Genomic DNA, 18,730 nt, shown 5'->3' with positions numbered 1-18,730 from the left:
ATAGTTATAGAAAGGCTTTAGGTCTTTTGTTCATAGGGTCATTATGAGTTGTGCTCAACTCAACCACAATTAACACCACCACCACATACATGAGCAAGAATATGCCAATGGGAATGTTAGCACATCCACAACAGGATTTGCTATCTATCATTCCACAAGGGGATTGGCCAGCCTCAACAATCCATAAGAGGACTGGTTAGTCTCGCCATTGAGATGAGCAAGCCAGTAGCGAGAGGCAGAAAGACCTTCTGATGTCATTGAACAAGAAGCAAGAGAATGTATGGTGCCCTCCGTGTTCCAGCTACACCTATGGCAGCAACAGCTATGGTTGCACTGAAGACCTGGCATGAGATGGGACCTTGGGTGGGGAGAGCCAACATTGGAAGGACTGAAAACTTGGTTGAACAATAAGATATGAGAAGCGAATATTGGCAGGACTGAGAACTTGGCCTAAAGCCACTAGACTCAAGGCTGAGGTGTCTGTGCACAGTTTGGGACCTGTCTTTACTGTATTCTGTTATTAAGCTGGATTACAACTTTTTTTACTTCTCCAGTATGGTTCTATGTGTTCTGTGAGCTATCACATAGTATTTGGGACTCAGGAAAGCTTTAAGATTAGTGTTGAGATAAGTAGAAGAGGTATGGGAGTATGGGGGACATGTCTGACCTCATGGGAATTGGTTTTGTGTTATTGATCTTATTGAAGGGGATAGTTCCCCTTTGGGAAGTTGGTAAATGTCGGAGATGGCCATCCCCACATGGCCCTTGCTCTTTTACAAATATGTTGACTATACAACTCATAGCTAACCTATAAGCAACAGATTGAAACCCTGCCCTTTGGTGTGCCATCCTCATTATAGCCAATATGTTTAAAGCCACTGCTACAATCACTGTGTCTATTTATCTCGGGGCGGGGGGGGGGAGGCGGTGAGCAGTGTCCTTCTCTTGTGTCCTTCTCTTTTGATGATCTTCTATCTTTCCGAGGATGCATGCATATGCATACACATACACATACACACACACACACACACACACACATACATACTAAGCACTCATTCATTGCTGTGGAATCAAAACACACTCATAGCTGATCTTGCAGTGAGTTTTCAGAGGCTATAAATTACATGAAAGGAGATTTGCATCTTTGTTCCAAAAAGGAGGTGGTGAATTTGACCCACATGCCTTTAGGTTAACAGGGCAATTCCTTACCCATTAGGGAGAGGGAGAAGGAGAGGGAGGAGAAAGGGAGAGGGAGAGGGAGAGGGAGAGGGAGAAGTGAGGGAGAGGGAGAAGGGGAGAGAGGATAGATGGAGATAGATAGATAGATAGATGATAGATAGATAGATAGATAGATAGATAGATAGATGATAGATAGATAGATAGATAGATAGATAGATAGATAGATAGATAGATAGATAAATAGATAGAGATAGATTTCAGAGAGCTAGACAATGACTAAATATGATAGAAGAAGAATAAATGCCTTTGAGTTGTGGTGCTAAAGGAGAATATTGAACATACCATGGACTGCCAAAAGAACCAATAGGTCTGTCTTGGAGAGGGTGAAACCAAGTTTCTCCTTGGAGGCGAGGATTTTGAAATTTCATCTCACATGCTTAGGGCACATGGCCAGGATGAACCAATTCTTGGAGAAGGACTTCATTCTCGGAAGGGTGAAGGGACAGCGCAGGAGAGGAAGACCCTAGCTGAGATGGATTGATACAGTAACTAGGGCAATGGGAATAGGTGTATTGTAGTCATGAGATTGGCTGAGCACAAGGTAGGCTTCAGAGCTGTTGTTCATAGGGTCGCTATGAGTCACAGGCAACTCAATGGCCCATAATAACAACAACAACATTTACAAATAAAAAATCAATAGCCCCCCCAAAGATGAATAACAGAGATGAATAAAGTAACATTTATTTTCCTACTTAAATGTCTTTATTTCTTATTAATAGATTAAAATTATTCATTATCATTCTTATAATTAATAATATGTATTACTATCAATACATTTTAAAATTAGAAGGCAATTCAATTCATGAAAGAAAATTGCTACTCAATTATAATTCTACTACACTTAATACCAGATTTATGTTAATTTTTCTGATCGTTGAGATGTTTATCCTCATGCCAGTGATACTTTGGTTCATTTGCATAATATTCACTTAAATATCAACTTTTCTATTTTGCATATTTATGTTCTCCTATAGATTTGTTAACAGGTATTCATCATTGATTTCTTGCAATCCTGGAAAATGTTACAAAACTTTATTCTCTTTATATGAGCTACAAAATAAGAAACTTATTTGTAGATAGAAATTATAAAACATATTATTTGTAAAAAAATTTGTGTACTATCGATAAAATTGCATATATTATAAATAAAAGAAATGATTAGTATTTCTACCTCAAATAGATCTTGCTTTCAGCAAAACTTACAAGAATGCAATATATGGAAACTATAATATGTTTGAAAAATAAGCTAGAGGAAGGGATGGATTGAAAAGGCAAGATTAAAAACGTGCAACTGTTCACTATAGATTCCTAAGTCAGCACAGGTAAGCCAATGCTGGCTTGGCCTGCTGAGTATGCGGTTGCTGTCTGGGATTGCAGATTTGAAAAGAGGCTTTAATTCTGTAGGAAGGTGCTGTGAGAATGAAAGAGAGACAGATGCCAGCCATTCCGAGAGGCAGAGTCTTTGCTTTGGTAAAAATATGTGTGTGTGTATGTATGTATGTATGTATGTATGTATGTATGTATGTATGTGTGTATGTATGTATGTATCCCAGTATAAATAAGTAAGCAAAATAAGACTTGCTTAGTGGGTAACCCAACGCTAGGTAAAGCTAGTTATTTGCTTTATAGAATTATTCATAATAGTTCATCTATAAAAAGTAATAGCCCTGGGTACGTTTTAACATATAATTGATTTACATATAATTTTAAGGAACATACCTACCAGGCACAATTATGCTTTCATTTTAATATATTTCTCTTTTCATTTAAGAATGGGTTATGAATATCTGTTCCCCAGCAATCCCAGAGTACAAACCACCCAGAATGAAGGTTGTTGACGGAGCACAGTTGGGTTTTCCATGGAGACCGTAGCAGCAGGGATTGAGACTGATGAGTGTGGCTGAGGCTAAAAAGACCCAAGCAGGCCTTCATCCCATGAAGGACTCTGGGCTTCTGTCCACCTTTGGAGTGTCATCTCTGAGTCCACTCTCGGGGAAACCTGTAGCTTTGTGAGACCCCTTCTGACTCAAGTTTGCTCCAATGGGTTTAGTCCGTTTCTCTGGCTTTGAGGTCTGGAGCAGTTCCATAGCAGAGGATGACATTGGGTCTCGGTGAAGATGGCACCATATGTAGACGGCAACTCCAGGGCCCTCTTGATACTCATTCTTTGAGGTAAATGGTTAAACGCTTGGCTGCTAACCAGAAAGTTTGGCAGTTTGGACCCACCCAGTGGCAATATAGAGAGACTGATAATCTTATCCTAGAAAAGATTACAGTCAGGAAAACTCTGTAGGGCTGTTGTACTCTGTCACATGGGATCACGACTGACCGACTGACCGCACATTCCAGTGGTGAGGTCATTGCTGTTCAACTGGAACCAACTCATAGCTGACCCTCCAGGGTTACTGCAGCTGTAAATGGCACAGGATAGAACTGCCCCGTTCCTCCTTCAGAGCTGCAGATGGATTTCTCACTGGTAGATTCAAAGTGCCGAAGAGGCGAGCATTAGCAGTGCACCTCCTCACAGAGTGTTCCACCCGTGCACCCCTCTTTGACAGCTGGAGTCCACCAGTGGCTCCCTGGAAGGAAAATGGGTCATTTTCTTGCTATGTGGTACACAGCCTTAGATACTGAATGGAGGGTCAGCTATGGGTCAGCTCTGACTCTATGGCAATGACTTTGACTGGAAGGAGACAGACAAAAACAAGCCTACAGACAAGCCCCTCGCTAAAATTTCTTCTGCCTCGCCCCTGATACACAGGCACCAAATACGAGCAGATGAAATTTGCCTTGAAATCACAATAGCCAATGACTTTTCTACGGTACGGAGCATCTTGATATATCTGAGAATCTTAGGAAAGCTTGCCTCTCTCCAATTCTCTTGATCTGAAGATTACTTAGCAAGATAGAATTATTCAACTCTGAATGGATATATTCAAAGGATGAGTGGTTTGCTTGTAATTAAACGGTAAGACTTAGTTGATTAACACTCATAAGCAACTGGCAGTACAGGGCAGCATGAAGGAATCCAAAGTTTATCCTTAAAAATAAACCAAAGGCAGTATATGTGAATATTTTCATCATTAAGCTTTCTTCAAAGCAGAAGAGGAAGAGAGAAAATTTCAAAATTGAAACCCCAAGAAGATAATCAGCGAGAGAAACAAGGTTATACATTTACAGCTGAATGTTAGAGAGTTCTAGCACCTGTTACTCCAACACACTCTTTAAAAAAACACTTGGTCAAAGAGAGATTAAGCCGTGATCTTACACAAGTCTCAAATTACATTGACATGCAAATTTTTAAAAAGTCAATCTGTCAATGTCATAGTGTTCTCAGAACACAGAAAGGCTTAATCAGTGTGAGGAATTTTATTATTATTGTTATTATTACTATTATTATCACAAATGGTTAACTCATATTTCATAACAGAACTGGCTCCAAACTCTCTACCTTGAGGTTATGTGCTGTCGAGTCAGAACTGACTCATAGCTGCCCCTTCAGCGGGTTTTCAGAGGCTGTAAATCACACAGGAGAAGACTGGCTATCTTTCTCCCAAGGAGCAGCTCGTGGATTCAATCCACCTGCCTTTGGGTTGGTAGCAAAACTCATTACCCACTAAGCCACCAAGACCTTCCTTGGCTTGAGTTTGGTGTTGTTTCTATTTCCAAATAAACAAAGCAGAAACTACAGAAGCTAAGAATCTTCTGTATTTTAAATTATTGTCACGGTCAGAGGATGTATGACAGAGATGTCCGAGCAAAGTGCTACCAACTCAGATCGTCAAGGAAAGGAAGGACAGTAAGGGCTGCTGAGTTCCTTGTTGGGCTGGCCGTCTTTGCTCTGGGACGAGCCAGCGGCACCCTACTTGTCTTCTGTGTACTTCGTATAGCTTAACTGTGCCTCCGTTAGGGGTGTGTATCCTCTTCTTGCTCTTCTGTACTGAAGAAAACCCAGCAGTACAAAAAACCCAGCCAGGACCAGCAGCACTCCTATCACCAACAAGAGGACTGAGGTCCAAACAGCAGTTTCTTGAACTGAAATGAAAGCAGAAAAGAAAGGTCTCTGATTAGGATTTTCATCAACTGGATGCCCTTAGCGAAGAATAAACCAATTTGCCTTTCACAAGCGTTTTGTTGACAAAGCAGAACTATTCCCAGAAGAATAAAACTTATCCTCTCTTTCCTCACCAACTATTTATCATATCCATAATTGTTTTTCTTGAGGAGGTTGAAACTGGCATTCCATTATTTAAATACAGCTTATTGCATTACTTTTTTCCCTCCTTACAGTACTTAATGCAGAATATGGCCTCGGAGGAAGTATATAACTACTTGGTGAGTTAGAAACACTTTTGTAGAAGTGTACACTAAAATGGTATCTGGGGAACCACAAAATATAGAGCCCTGGGGTGGAGAAATTCTGCTATTGACTCTGCCTATTTTATAAGGTGATAAATGTAGGAGAGAAATGAGATTGGTTATTATAATAGGAGTCCTCCAATAGCAGGGGCAGATGACATTGAAAATGTCCGTAAAGAAAATCTGTATCTTACATATATAGTATATCCAATCTCCCACTCAAACATTCTCTTTAATGAAATTCACGGACAATTTTTAACCTATTAGTGCTTATTAATAATTTCTTAAGAAATATTTTTTCCTTAAGCCCTACATTTTAAAATTGAATTCTTCTGAACAGAGTTCTTGGTCTATATTCTCACTCATCTGAGGGTAAAATCCTCCTAGTGCTTCCTTTCCAATCCCACCGAGAATCCTGACCCATTTCAACTGGTGTCCACTAAGAGGATTTGAATTCATCCCTTCCAGGTACAATCTAACAGCACACTCTCACAGTCTCTGCTTCTTAAAGGCCAAGTTTCGTTCTGCTATTTCTTTTCTTCAGGAACAATGACAATAAAATGTTTATTTTTATTCTTTTTATTTTATTATTGCCCAAGCTCTTCTGCTTTGTTTTTAAAACCTTCTGTAACCAGATCCTTACTTTCCATTAGTACCCTACACCAGCCTTCCACTACAACCGGGTTTCTTCACAACTGTTTCTAAACAGGCCACCTTCCTTCTGACCTTTCTTCCAGCTGTAAGGCCCCCGCTGTTCTTCCTCATATAATAGTAACCTACAGCCGTCAGGTTGATTCCAACTTATGGTGATCCTCCTCTGAGTTTCCATGGCTCTGCATTTTAATGGAAGTACATACTGACTCTTCTTTCTCCCAAGAGTTATTGTTGTTGTTATGTGTCGTCAAGTCATTTGCAACTCATGGTGACCCTATGTACAAAAGCCCTAAACCCCGCTCTATCCTGTGCCAATCGCACTGCCTCTGACACACCTACTCCCATTACCCCAATCACTGAATCAATCTATCACATCAAGGGTCTTCCTCTCTTGCTTTGTCCCTCTACCCTACCAAGAAGGATGACCTCTCCAAGGACCAGTCCGTCCTTGAAACATGTCCAAAATATGTCAGATGAAGCCTCAGAATCCTTGCCTCCAAGGAGCAGCCTGGTTTAATTCTCTCCAGGATGAACCTGTTTGTTTTCTCAGCAGTCCATGGTATATTCAATACTCTTCTTCAGCACCACAGCTCAAAGGTATCAATTTTCTTTATATCATCCCTAGTCATTGTCTAGCTTTCAGATGTATAGCACACAATTGCAAAGACTATGGCCTGGATCAGGAGTACCCTAGTCTCCAGCTTTGACGTCATTGCTCTTTAGTACTCTGGAGAGGTCCCTTACTGATGACTTTCCCAATGAAAATTATCTCTTAATTTCCTGGCTGCTGGTACCAAGAGTGTTGATTGTGGAATCAAGCAAACTGAAACGGTTAACAGTCTCAATCTCTTCACCCTCCATAATGATGTTGCCAATTGGAGATCGTTAGGCCTTTTTTCCATGGCATCTCAGGGGGTGTTTGAACCTTCAACCTTTCTATTAGTAGCCTCTAACAAACTGCTTTCATCATCACAAAGATTCTAGCCAAGAAGGCCATATGAAGCATAATATAAAACCAACTCCATTTGATGTAGATTCAGTTACCAAAATACCATCTAGCAGTCTGAATCAGATTGGAAAAGGTGGCAAAAGCTCTTTATTTAAAAGGGGAAAGGGAAGAGAAGAAGAGCCAGCTATAAAGCACTGTGCATCTTAGGTTTTCATCAGGTTAAGTTCAACCTCCTCATAAATGCACCTGACAAGGGGCGTCTGGCTGATTCAAAGAAAACATTGATCTACCTATACAATAATGTAGGGGCATCAGGTCAACAGCAATACATTGCCTTCATTTAAAATGTTGAAAGTTTATCCATTATGAATTTTTCTTTCTAGGCTTTTTGTTTTGTTCCTTGGGTTAATTGATTTTTTTTTAAAAAACTAACACACCACGTCATCATCATCTTGATGCCTGCTGGGTTGGCATCCCTTTTCATTCTGGAACCCAGGCGAGTACTGCACTTGCCTCACCCTGGTCCCAGCTCTTTCTTCAAGCTGCTGTGTGCTGTTAGCTGCTGTTGGGTCAGCTCCTGATTCCTGACAAGCCCGCATGTTCCGGAACAGACCTGTGCCGTGGGGTTTTCTGGATTGTGGTCTTGGAGGAAGCAGTTTACCAGGCCTCCCTCTCTAGGGGCTTAGGTTGGTTTCCACTTGTCATACTTTAAACTGCTGTTGATGTAACTTGCCTTCGAGTAAACAGCTCAGATTCTTGTCGGTCCTTGTGTACAAGCAGCAGTCTTACCATGTTGATTTTCCCCCCCTTTGGCATGTTGAGTAGTTTGATGAATCCAATTAATTTGGATAGAAATATCAAATCAGGTATAGAAGTTTCCCTGTGTGGAACAAGTCTCTTAACAACTTCTGTTTGCTGAAATCAACAGCCAGCCAACTAAGGCCTGGCTCTTTAATTAGTAGTGAAAGGATCATGTTTACTGTACACACATGTTCAAGAAAACAGTCAATTAAACCAGCCTTGAACATTTCATTAAAGGGCCTGGTTTCTGTGAAAAAAAAAAAAAAGGAAGAGAGAAAGGAAGTAAAAGAAAGGTGGAGAAGAAAGGAAAACGTTTGTATAACAAGGAAAGAATTTTTCTTTTACTTTTCAAAGAGAAGAGCAAATGGGGTGGAGGAAGTTGGGCAGGGAGAAAAGTACAATGAATGAATGGAAATTCAGTCTCTGTAAACTTTTATTAAAATGAAGAGGAGGAGGGGGAGGAGGCGAGGTGGAGGAGGAGGAAGAAGGAAGAAGAAGAAGAAGAAGAAGAAGAAGAAGAAGGAGGAGGAGGAGGAAGAGGAGGAGGAGGAGGAGGAGAAGGAGAAGAAGAAAGGAAGGGATGGTAAAAGGGGAGGAAGGAATGAATAATGGAGGGTCCTTTGGAAAATAAATAAATCACCCCGTTAGAAAGCCACATTACCTGCCAGGTCAATGGCATAGGTGTAGCCTAGTTGGTCTGCAGGTAAAAAGAGCTCCTCATTCGTCACCGGAGGGAAGAAAGGTACCATGTTGTACATCCGATTGTGGCCAATGGGAGCCAACTCCTCAGGCCAGGCGTCAACAGGAGGCTTAACCTTGTTCATCCACTCATCAAAAATGGCATCAGTAAAGGAATGAAGGACCTGTGAGATAATTGAGCGTGGTATTTAACACAGAGATGCTGGCTCCAACTCAACAGCTCCGGGAAAGTAGAATGGAATTCTTTATGGCAAGAGGAATGTCTAGATATTAAATGAAATTTTAATGGCATAGCTACTGGCATTGACAGTTACATTTTCAAGGACGTATGACATTTCTCTTCAAGCAGGATTACCAGTCATTTTGTCAAGGGACCAAACGAAAGGCCGCATTGGAGATTTTACACTGGTGTGGGCACCTGGGAGAACTTAAAATAAGAGTAAACGGATTCATTTCCAAGGAGAGGGGAGTATGATGGTGTACATACTACTCATTACCTGGACTCTACACTTATGACCAAGAAAGAAAAGAGGCTGGGTTGATGAGTATTACAATGCACTGGACAGTAAAAGAAAGATAATCTCCAAGACGGATTTTCACTTTTTTCCTCACCTTTCTCTCTGCTCATTTTGTAACCTTCGCCCTGAACTCTTGGTGTTCTGCCAGCAAAAGAAAGTCTAAGCCTTCTGTAATGTGCTTGGGGCTGGTCTCCATTTTATCAAGGAAGCTATTAACTCCTTTTCAAACAGAATAATTATTGCATGGGTTAAAACATTAGCAGTAAAATTTCCACATCCACAGTCCAATTTCTCAACAGGATGCATAGTGAGAGTTGAGCTCAGCCTGAAGGCCCAGCAGGACAGACTTCTTCCCTCCTTCCCTAGACGTCAAGCCTGGGGACAGCAGTATTTCAGACAAGGGAAGAGGACTTAGTTCAAGAACTAAGGAGGGGACTCACTAGGGAGGGAACTCTGGTGGCCTACTCTGTAGGGAGATTTCCACCAGCGGCTCCATGTAAGAAGACAGGCAATCTGCCCTCTTATAATTTATAGCCTCAAAAACCCAGTGGAAGGTCACCTGTAAGTTGGTTCCAAATTCACAGCAGTGAGTTTGAATATTCATTAGATCAAATCCCTCACACTACCCACCATACCTTGTATAAACACCGTTTATCCCAGAGTCAACCTTGCTGTTCAGCATCCCTGATAGCGTCCGAGCAGAACCATGCTCCAGGGGCATTTGCAATGACTCATTTTTGTGGAAGTGGGCTTGGTTTTGTTTGGGTTTTTTTTTAACTCCATTCACATTGTATGGAGAGCCCTGGTGGCCTAGTGATAAGAACCTGCACTGCAATCCTGAAGGCTAGTAGTTCAAATCCACCAGTTGCCCCGCAGAAAAAGAATGGGCAATCTCCTCCTGTGAGATTAACTGCCTCTGAAAACTTACTGGAGGGTCAGCTGTGGGTCAGTTCTGACTCAAAGGTACACAAGAACAAACAACAACAACTCACATTGTGTTTTATATGATCATTCTCATACATGTGTATAAAAATTAAAGACTATTGATTTCTGTCCACTGTTCTCCTGTCTTTTCAGATCCCCAATGGCTTTTTCCTAGTGCTTTCACCCCCTTCCTCCACCCATCAAACTCTGTGACTCTTATGTGGGATTTTTGCTTTTTCATAAAAGGATTTGTTTTTCAGGTTCATTGCAAAGAATCTGAATTGCTAAAGTCCAACAAACTAAATTAAATAACCTAGACTTTTGAGTGGTGAAAGAAGTTTTAAGTTCTCAAACCATGGCTTTGAGTAATGATAGCCAAGCCTGAAAAGAGAAAAGCAGAGAGTTTATTACATAAACACATTATAATGTAAGTGATCAATTGTTCCCACAAGCAGAGCTCAGGGGAAAAGTCATGTCTGAGGAAAGGCGCAGTCTTGGAACAAAAGACAAGAGTCTGAATGTATAATTAACATTCTGTCCTGCCTCTCCACCACCACAGTGCAGTGTAATTATTCCCAGCCAGCCTCGGGCCAAAGTAGAGCAGGCCCAAAGGAGTAGGTCTCGGAGCCCTGGGAGCCCCAGATAAAGGAGGAAGCTTCCCAGAGGAAGGAGAAGGTGTCCTTCATCCTCCATGTTCACCAGGGAGACTGCCAGCCGCAAGAGCAGTTGCATTTTCAGCATGGTGTCCAAATAACAAGAGAGGGAGAGTACCTGAGGGGATCAAGCACAGCTGGCTTCTTACTCAACACCCATTTCTCCCTTTTCCTTTATTAACCTCCTTCTTCCTTGGTGATGTAAAATGCCCAGCTAATCATGATATATAAGTGAAAGTGACCAGAGGAAAGGCATTGGAAAGGTCTTTAAAGAGAGTTGCGTCTATTGAAAAATGTCCGTCTGCCCTCTCCCCGTTTTTCTCTTTTCTGAAATCTGAGTGCTATAAGCTGAAGCAAGTATAGTCAACTACAAAACAAACAAACAAGAAAGACAGGCTTTCAATACAGACATCACTGTGAAGATGGAGCTGTGTCTGACCCAAGCCATGCTTTCTTCAGTCACCTCATAAGCATGTACAAGTTGGACAGAGAAGGAAGAATTTATTCCTCTTATTGTTGGCACCGATGAAAAATACTAAATATATGTGACTACCAGAAGAACAAACAGATTTGCCTTGGAAGAGGTAGTCTAGAATGCTCCCTAGAAGCAAAAATGGGAAGATTTCATTTCGTGCACGTCATCATGAAGGACCAGTTCCTGGAGAAGGATGTCATGCTTGGGAAAGTAGAAAGTTTGCAAATAAGAAAGAAGAGGAGACTTAAGGAGATGACTAGACTAGAGACAGTGGCTGAAAACTTGGGCCCAAGCACGACAACATTGGTAAGGACAGAGCAGGACTGGCCTTTTCTTCATAGGTTGCTAGAAGTTGGAACCAACAGCATAGCACTTAACCGTAATAATAATGGCATAGGAGCAAGACAGAAGACACCACATAGCTTTGGAATATCTGTCCCTGGACTTCATTTATGTAAGACAAACATAAACTTCTTTTTTTGTGTTTAGGACTCTGTGAGTGGGATTTTCTTCTGAATTAAGTCAGCACTGATATACTGGAAAACATGTCTAAGGATGTGGCACATGGTATTTTCCAAATACACTGTCTCTTGACTAGATTTTACCTGGCATGAGCTCTTCTAGATTTTTACCTCTGCCTCATCAAGAGTTGGTGCTCTGGTGGCCTAGTGGTTAAGAAGTCATGTGGCAATCCCGAAGGCATGTCGTTCAAATCCACTAGCAGGTGCACAAGAGGATTGGCAATCTCCTCCCGTGTGGTTAACTGCCTTTGAAAACCTGCTGGAGAGTCTGCAATACACAAGTTCTGATTCCACAGCACACAACAACATCAAGAGTTAAAGTCACCTGGCCCTGCCCGGGAAACAAAATTAGAAATTACCTTGTGACTCTTTCACAGTCAGTAAGATTCAAGACAAGAATGAAAGAGTTTTTCTTTTACTCATCAAAAAGAAAAGTGAATTGGAGGTGAGGAGGTGGGCAGGGAGAAAAGTGCAACAATGAATGACTGGAAACCCTAAGTCTCTGTAAATTTTCATTAAAATTAATAAAAAAATTAAAAATAAAAATAAAAAACAATATTCAAGATAAGAGGCAGTGGATGACTTCTAAGGCTGGGTCACAAAGCGCACTGCAGCTCTGGCCCTGTCCCGGAGCTGAGCCCTCCTGGAAGTTTCTACACCATCTGGTGAAGAAGCCCTAACCCACCACAGGCAGAGACCACAAGGGCAGCCTGGGGAGGTTCGCATGCTGGATGCTTGCAAATGCCCTAAAGACTCGGGGCCAGAACGGCCTCGTAAGTCCTGACCAAACTCCTGACCTACAAAACTGTGAGAGATGATCAAATAATTCTTGTTTTAAATCACTTAGCTTTGGGTGATTTGCTGGGCTGCAGTAGACAAACAGAACAAAAGGGAATGAACTGAAAACTGAGCCACGAAGCTGCATGCTGACCCCAGGAGGCGTGGGAAGCCTGTTTCCTGATCTCCAAGGTGAGACGTGCTGAAGTTGCACATGAGGGTGACATAATCCATGGACCTGATTGCTGGAGGTCATACAAAGACTATAAAATCAACAGGAGACGCCTGCTGGGAAAACAAAGTTATCCATAGCACCAAGGAGAGTGCCTCTCATGTAAGAAAGAGTCATTTAATTGCTTTCTCTTGCTACGACTGTATGGTTAGTAAAATGTTAACAGAATAGGATACAGGGAAGAAAAACTGAAATACTAGTGGATTTTGCTGATATATTGAGTCTACAGTTGTCAAGTGCCTTCAAGTTAATTCTAACTCTTGGTGGCCACTATGAAACCCTCAAAATCTCATCGCTGTGGAGGGGAAACTGGCTCATGGCTGGCCTCCAACTGGACTTTAGAAGCTGTGGATATATGAGGAGAATACCCATCTTAATCCTCATGGATGTGAGTTGCTAGAGAGGTGTCTCCTGTAGGTTAAGAGTACAAACCCCCGTGGACGAGGTCACCGGCATTCTTGGGCTAGAATCCTACAGGATCATGGTAGAAGTCTTTTCTCTAAGGATGCATTCAGGGGTTCAAACCACCAAACTTTTGGTTACAGCCAAATGCTTAGCTACTGTGCCACCTGGAATCTTTTGGCATCTGTTCCAGGTCAACCCCATGGATATTGAGTAAATCCAGACTCACAGGGACTCTGTAAGAGAGACTTGTTGTTGTGATGTGCTAGCTAGTATATTCTAATAGATGGCTAAAGGTCACTAGATTCTTTCTCACATAAAGTCACTGGGCAAATTAGAACCCCCAACCTCTCAGTAGCCAACCACTTTACCGTCCTACAGGCAGTGCTACAGTGTCATTTCCACAAGCACCTGAAACGGTAAACTCTGTACATACAGCCATTGTGGAGTGAATTACTTAGCAGTTAGACATTTTTCTAAGAGAAAAAAGTACATGACACAAAATCAGCACATAACGCATGTATTACTTAATATTTATTATTCCTTGCTTTGCTCTAAGCACTTTATCCATAACAACATATCTACATCATAAAAATAGGCTGATTTTGTATAAATTAGTAGTAGTATTCTGTTTTATTCACAAGGAATACTCAGAAGAATGAAGTGAATTGTCCAACAGCTAGTAAGAAGTGCAGAGAGAATTTGAATCCAGGCTGCCTATGACTAGAGTTAAAACTCTTCATCAACATACCCTCAATTGTGATTAATATTCTAAAATACAGTGTATGGGAATGATCATATGAAACACAACGTGAATGAAGGAATGTGTGAAATACAACGTATACGTATATGAATGAAACACAGTGTATACAAATTTTGAATGGGAATGATTGTATGAAACACAACGTGAATGAAGGATAGTGTGAAACACAATACATATAAACTTTGTAAACAAACCAATGTTGTTGTTAAGTGCCATCGAGTCATAGGCAACTCATAGTGACCCTATGAAAGAAAGACCTGGACAGTTATATAACTTTTATCTTTTCTCCAGGTTCATAGGGTTTCCTGAGACAAGCTATTATAGAAGTGGATGCCACTCCTGCTTCCAAGCTTGTTCTAATCAGGGAGCGGCACCAAACACTGTCCACCAGGGGTAACCATTCTCTCATTTGACACATCAGTGTCACAGTGTTCAGCTTCACAGCCACCACCAGTTCCCTTTGTCTAGTAAGTGGACACACCAGGGTTTTACAACCTAGAAGAATGTTAAACAAATCAATATAAAATATTTTTTAAATGTATACAAATTTTTTATGCAAAGTAATATTGTCTAATCTATATGTCCTAAACCAATCATGAACTTTCAGATACTGTCTGAGTTCAAGCCAGAGATGAAATTGGGCTTGGAAAAAAGAGACGCTTAGGTTACAAGGAAAACCTGAGATTCAGCACTGCAAGAGGCAAATAACTTTTGGGGGTGGAAAATCATAATTTAACACACTGAAAAGTGTAAATAATTTAAGAGGGAGCAAGACTCTAAAGCAATTCATAATCTGGAGAGAGAAGAGAATGAAGAAAAATAATAAGGAGATATTATAGGTCTCAGAAGGGCTATAAAACATTACACAATAAATGCTCTAGCAGGAGCTACATAGAGAGTGTCCAATTTATAGAAGGTAATAAAAAAAAAAAAAGCTGGTATGTGCCCAGAAGATGCAAAGAATGTAATAAGCAGAATGCTGCAAGCAATAACAAATCCACAGGCTACAAAGATGCAGTGAAGCCCTCAGCCCAGGTACTTTTTGTACAATCATGACTACTGAATGAAATACTTCAAATGGCTCTCCAGAAACTAATGGCATCTTTGTTAGACAGAAGTTGGAAATGAACTTGATTAATATCTCTATAACGGCCAAATGTAATTTGCAGGTAAGAAAGAAAAGCAAAAATAAAGTATAAATATACTGATATTGTTTTATCTCTGCTACGCAGAAATTTAGCTATATATTTTATATTAAAAATGGAGTGTCTCAGAAATGAGTTTCCAAATTTTGGTATAATAACTTATTCTATCTTGTTCCAGTAAATTAAAAATAAGTAGAAAACACACATACTAAGGAAAAAGGGAAAGGAAAATAATCCTACTACACATCAACTTAGACATAATATTGAAGAAAATGAGATTATAAGGGGCTTGAGAGTAAAAAAAAAAATTTAAATGTGTCCTTTGCAGAAGAAAGCAATCAATAAGTATTGTGGTTGCAGGCATAAAGAAATATAATTAAAAAATAGGAAAGCATGCATGTAGTTTTACAGATCATTGAAAGGGGAACTTAGTTTCAAGGCTTTTAACATAAACAACTGGAAGCAGGAGCAGCATCCACTTCCAAAATGTCTTGCCTCTGGAAACTCTATGTACGAACAGTGCTCAGGCTGTTCGTTCATAGGGTCACTATGAGTCGTCTACGACTCGACGGCATTAAACAACAACAACAACATAAACAAAACATGCAAAGCAAAAACACTGGCAGTCAAGCTGACTCCAGTTCAAAGCAAACCTATAAGGTAAAGTGAAAGGGTCCCATTTGGTTTCCAGAGCTGTAAATTTTACTAAACAGATGGCCACTTTTTCTCCTGCAGAATGGCTGGTGGGTTTGAACTGATCGGTTTGAACTGAGAATGTTTTGGTTAAAAGCCAAGTGCTTTAACTACTGTGTCACCCAGGTTCCTGGTCTTGACTTAAACCCACTGCTATAGAGTTGATTTCACTTTTGTTTTTGTTTTTTTGTTTTGTTTTGTTTTGTTTTTTCCATTTGCTTAATTTTTGGTATCCTTATTAATAATTTACTTCTTTTTTTACTTTTGACTCATGATGACTCTCTGTCAGCTTTTCGAGATTGTAGATCTTGTTGGGAACAGACTCTTTTCCCCACTGAGCTCTAGGATAGCAGTCCCATGCATCATTCACCATGCCACAGGGTCTCCTTGGAGGAGTGCAAGTTCAGGTTCCTGACACACCGGTGGAATGGGAGGTGTGTCTAGAGAGAGAGCCCCCGAAACCTACCCCTGGCAGCAAGGGCGCACGGAAGTGATCAAAGCCCTGCACACCATGGTCTCCTGCACCAGCATTCACACAGCACTGCCCAGAGCCGTCATTCTCCATCAGTGTGAATCCTCTCAGGTAACATAATACTGTGGTCCTCAAAACTAAGTGAGAATCAGGTGGAACTACCTACAGTCACTGAGAATAAACACTCCATGTACAAAGTTCCAATTTAAAACTTCAGGTAAAGTGCAACAATGAATGAATGAAAATCCAAAATCTCTGTAAATGTTCATTAAAATGAACTTTAAAAAAAAAACTGGAAAAAACAAAACAAAACAAAAAAACCCCTTAAGGTAAAACCAAAAAGTACTTAATATGGACGGCATACAGTTTGGTCAGAATTTCCAAATGAAGAATTCCTAAAGGTAATTTCTGCTGACAACAACAAAAACCCCCTCACAATATTTAAACATATTTGTCACTTATTCTTGTCTTGTTCTACACGGACTTTGAAGTACTGTTTATATGATTGAGATGTGATTTTCCCATTTCCCTAAGTAAGGCATGTCCACTAGACATTGGAAACTCTGATGGCCTAGTGGGTAGAGAGATGTGTGCCAATCCAAAGGCAGTTAGTTCAAATCTAACAATTGTTCTGAGGGAGAAAGATGAGCAATCTTCTATTTATTTTATCCCTGTTACTTACAGCTTCTGGAAATTCATTGGAAGATCAGCCATGAATCAATTCTGACTCAAAAATACATAACAACAACAGTAGACATTGAATAATTAAACAAACTTTTACTTAATTGGTCAAGTCTCGCCAATAGGGAGGTGGATTTATGATAATTAATATAAGAATAGAATAGAATAGATATAACATATATCATATCATATCATATCATCATATCAGGTGTAATATAGCCCTCTGCTATTGAGTTGTTAGGAAATTCCAACTGCTAGTTTTACTACAGGGTGGAGTTGAATGGCCCCATAGGGTTTCCAGGCTGTAGCCTTTAAGAACACGACTGCCACATTTTGCTCTTTTGGGCTGGTGGTATGTTCAGACTCCTGACCTCTGGACTAGGGTTATTCTATAAAGATCACCTTTTAGTGAGGTGAGACACAACCGTAGATGAAAGGGCATTTGGGCAATGATACGCCCCTCTAGGAGATGCAAATAGTTAACATACTTGGCTTCTAACCAAAATGTGAGCTGTTTCAATCTACACAAAACATTTTAGAAGAAAGGCTAGTAACTGACTTCTGAAAATCCACCCATGGAAAACCCAGTGGAGAAGCTCTAACACACATGAAATTCCACAAGTCAGCGTTAGGCACATTTAACCCTTTTTGAGCTGACTCTCTCTCCCCACCCTTCCCTGTCTGCTCTCTCACCACACCCTGAGCAGGACAGATAGACTGTGCCTATCAGGCATTTGTGAAAAGTGACACCCAGACATACCCCTCGGGGCCTAGATTTGCATAATAGCAACAGCATGTGAAATAAGAGAAATATTAAAAGCATTCTTACTGAGGAAGAAAATCTGTCCTTTAAAGAACTTTGTCCAAATGCAGACAGAGGAACTATAAGAAATTCTAGTATCAGTATGTCAGTTGCAAAAAAAGAAGTGGTCAGTTCAGCATGTGTCATAAGGATAATAAGTTTATTTTTAAAAACTCCATAAAAATGCTACAAGAGACTCTGGGTAGAGGTTGAGATCCTCCTAGGCCATTCCCAACTCAGGAAACACCAAATCAACTCAAAAGTCAAGGAGCGTTGGTCAGTGCTAGAACCATCTCAGATCTGTTAGGCTTCACATATTCAAAGGTGGAATGTATACAGGGGTCCTGGTGGAACAGTGGTCACAGCATTCAGTTACTAACTAAAAGGTCAATGGTTCTAACCCACCAGTGGCTCCAAAGGAGAACAATGTGGTGATGTATTAGCCCCTTGACTCGTATTGTACAGTATTCCCAGATTAACAGGCCTAATTGTATGTCTGTATGCCATTGTTAAGAGCTGAAATAGTTCTAAGACTACGTCACGTCTTGGAAATCACGGGGCAAGTCCATTCCAGCTATAAGCTGTTGTCAGTTAGAATCAACTCAACAACTGGCTTTTAAAAAGTGTACAGTTCATCCCTTAGTAAATGTTTTTATGGGCTTACTCTTATAAAGCCCAAAATGGGAAGAACCCTTTCAAGTACCATTTAGCACCTGCCAAGTTAAAAAGCCCAAGCCATCGCCCAGGATGAGTAAAATTCTTCGGGTCAAGTCTGACTACTTTAAATTCCGCTCTGACGTAGGCAGCCCCATGTGCCTTATCAGAACTGTACTCCACACGGTTTTCAGCAGCTGGGCTTTGGGAAGTAGATTGCCAGACCTTTGTACAAACTCCTATCCTGTCAAGTAGCAGCCAACACATAAGCCATCTTCACTGTCTAGGGAATCCAACTGCAGACCCTGCCAATGCAG

General features: G+C 40.7%; 1 protein-coding gene across 1 annotated transcript in view; it reads right to left on the bottom strand.

Annotated features, from left to right (window-relative positions):
* Positions 1 to 5,101: 5,101 nt before the first annotated feature.
* DCT (dopachrome tautomerase) overlaps positions 5,102 to 18,730 on the bottom strand; it is a 54,220-nt gene continuing 40,591 nt past the window's right edge. Inside the window, exons 7-8 of the mRNA XM_006879629.1 lie at positions 8,664 to 8,865; positions 5,102 to 5,274 (exon numbers count right to left, since the gene is read on the bottom strand). Of these exons, the coding sequence (XP_006879691.1) occupies positions 5,102 to 5,274; positions 8,664 to 8,865 (375 nt within the window). The remainder of the gene's footprint in view (positions 5,275 to 8,663; positions 8,866 to 18,730) is intronic.

Source organism: Elephantulus edwardii, unplaced genomic scaffold (assembly GCF_000299155.1).
Source record: "Elephantulus edwardii isolate Elephantulus edwardi_28Jun2011 unplaced genomic scaffold, EleEdw1.0 scaffold00004, whole genome shotgun sequence".
Lineage (NCBI taxonomy): Eukaryota > Metazoa > Chordata > Mammalia > Macroscelidea > Macroscelididae > Elephantulus > Elephantulus edwardii.
Note: the sequence above shows the minus strand (reverse complement) of the source record. Positions and strands in the feature narration are given on the sequence as shown.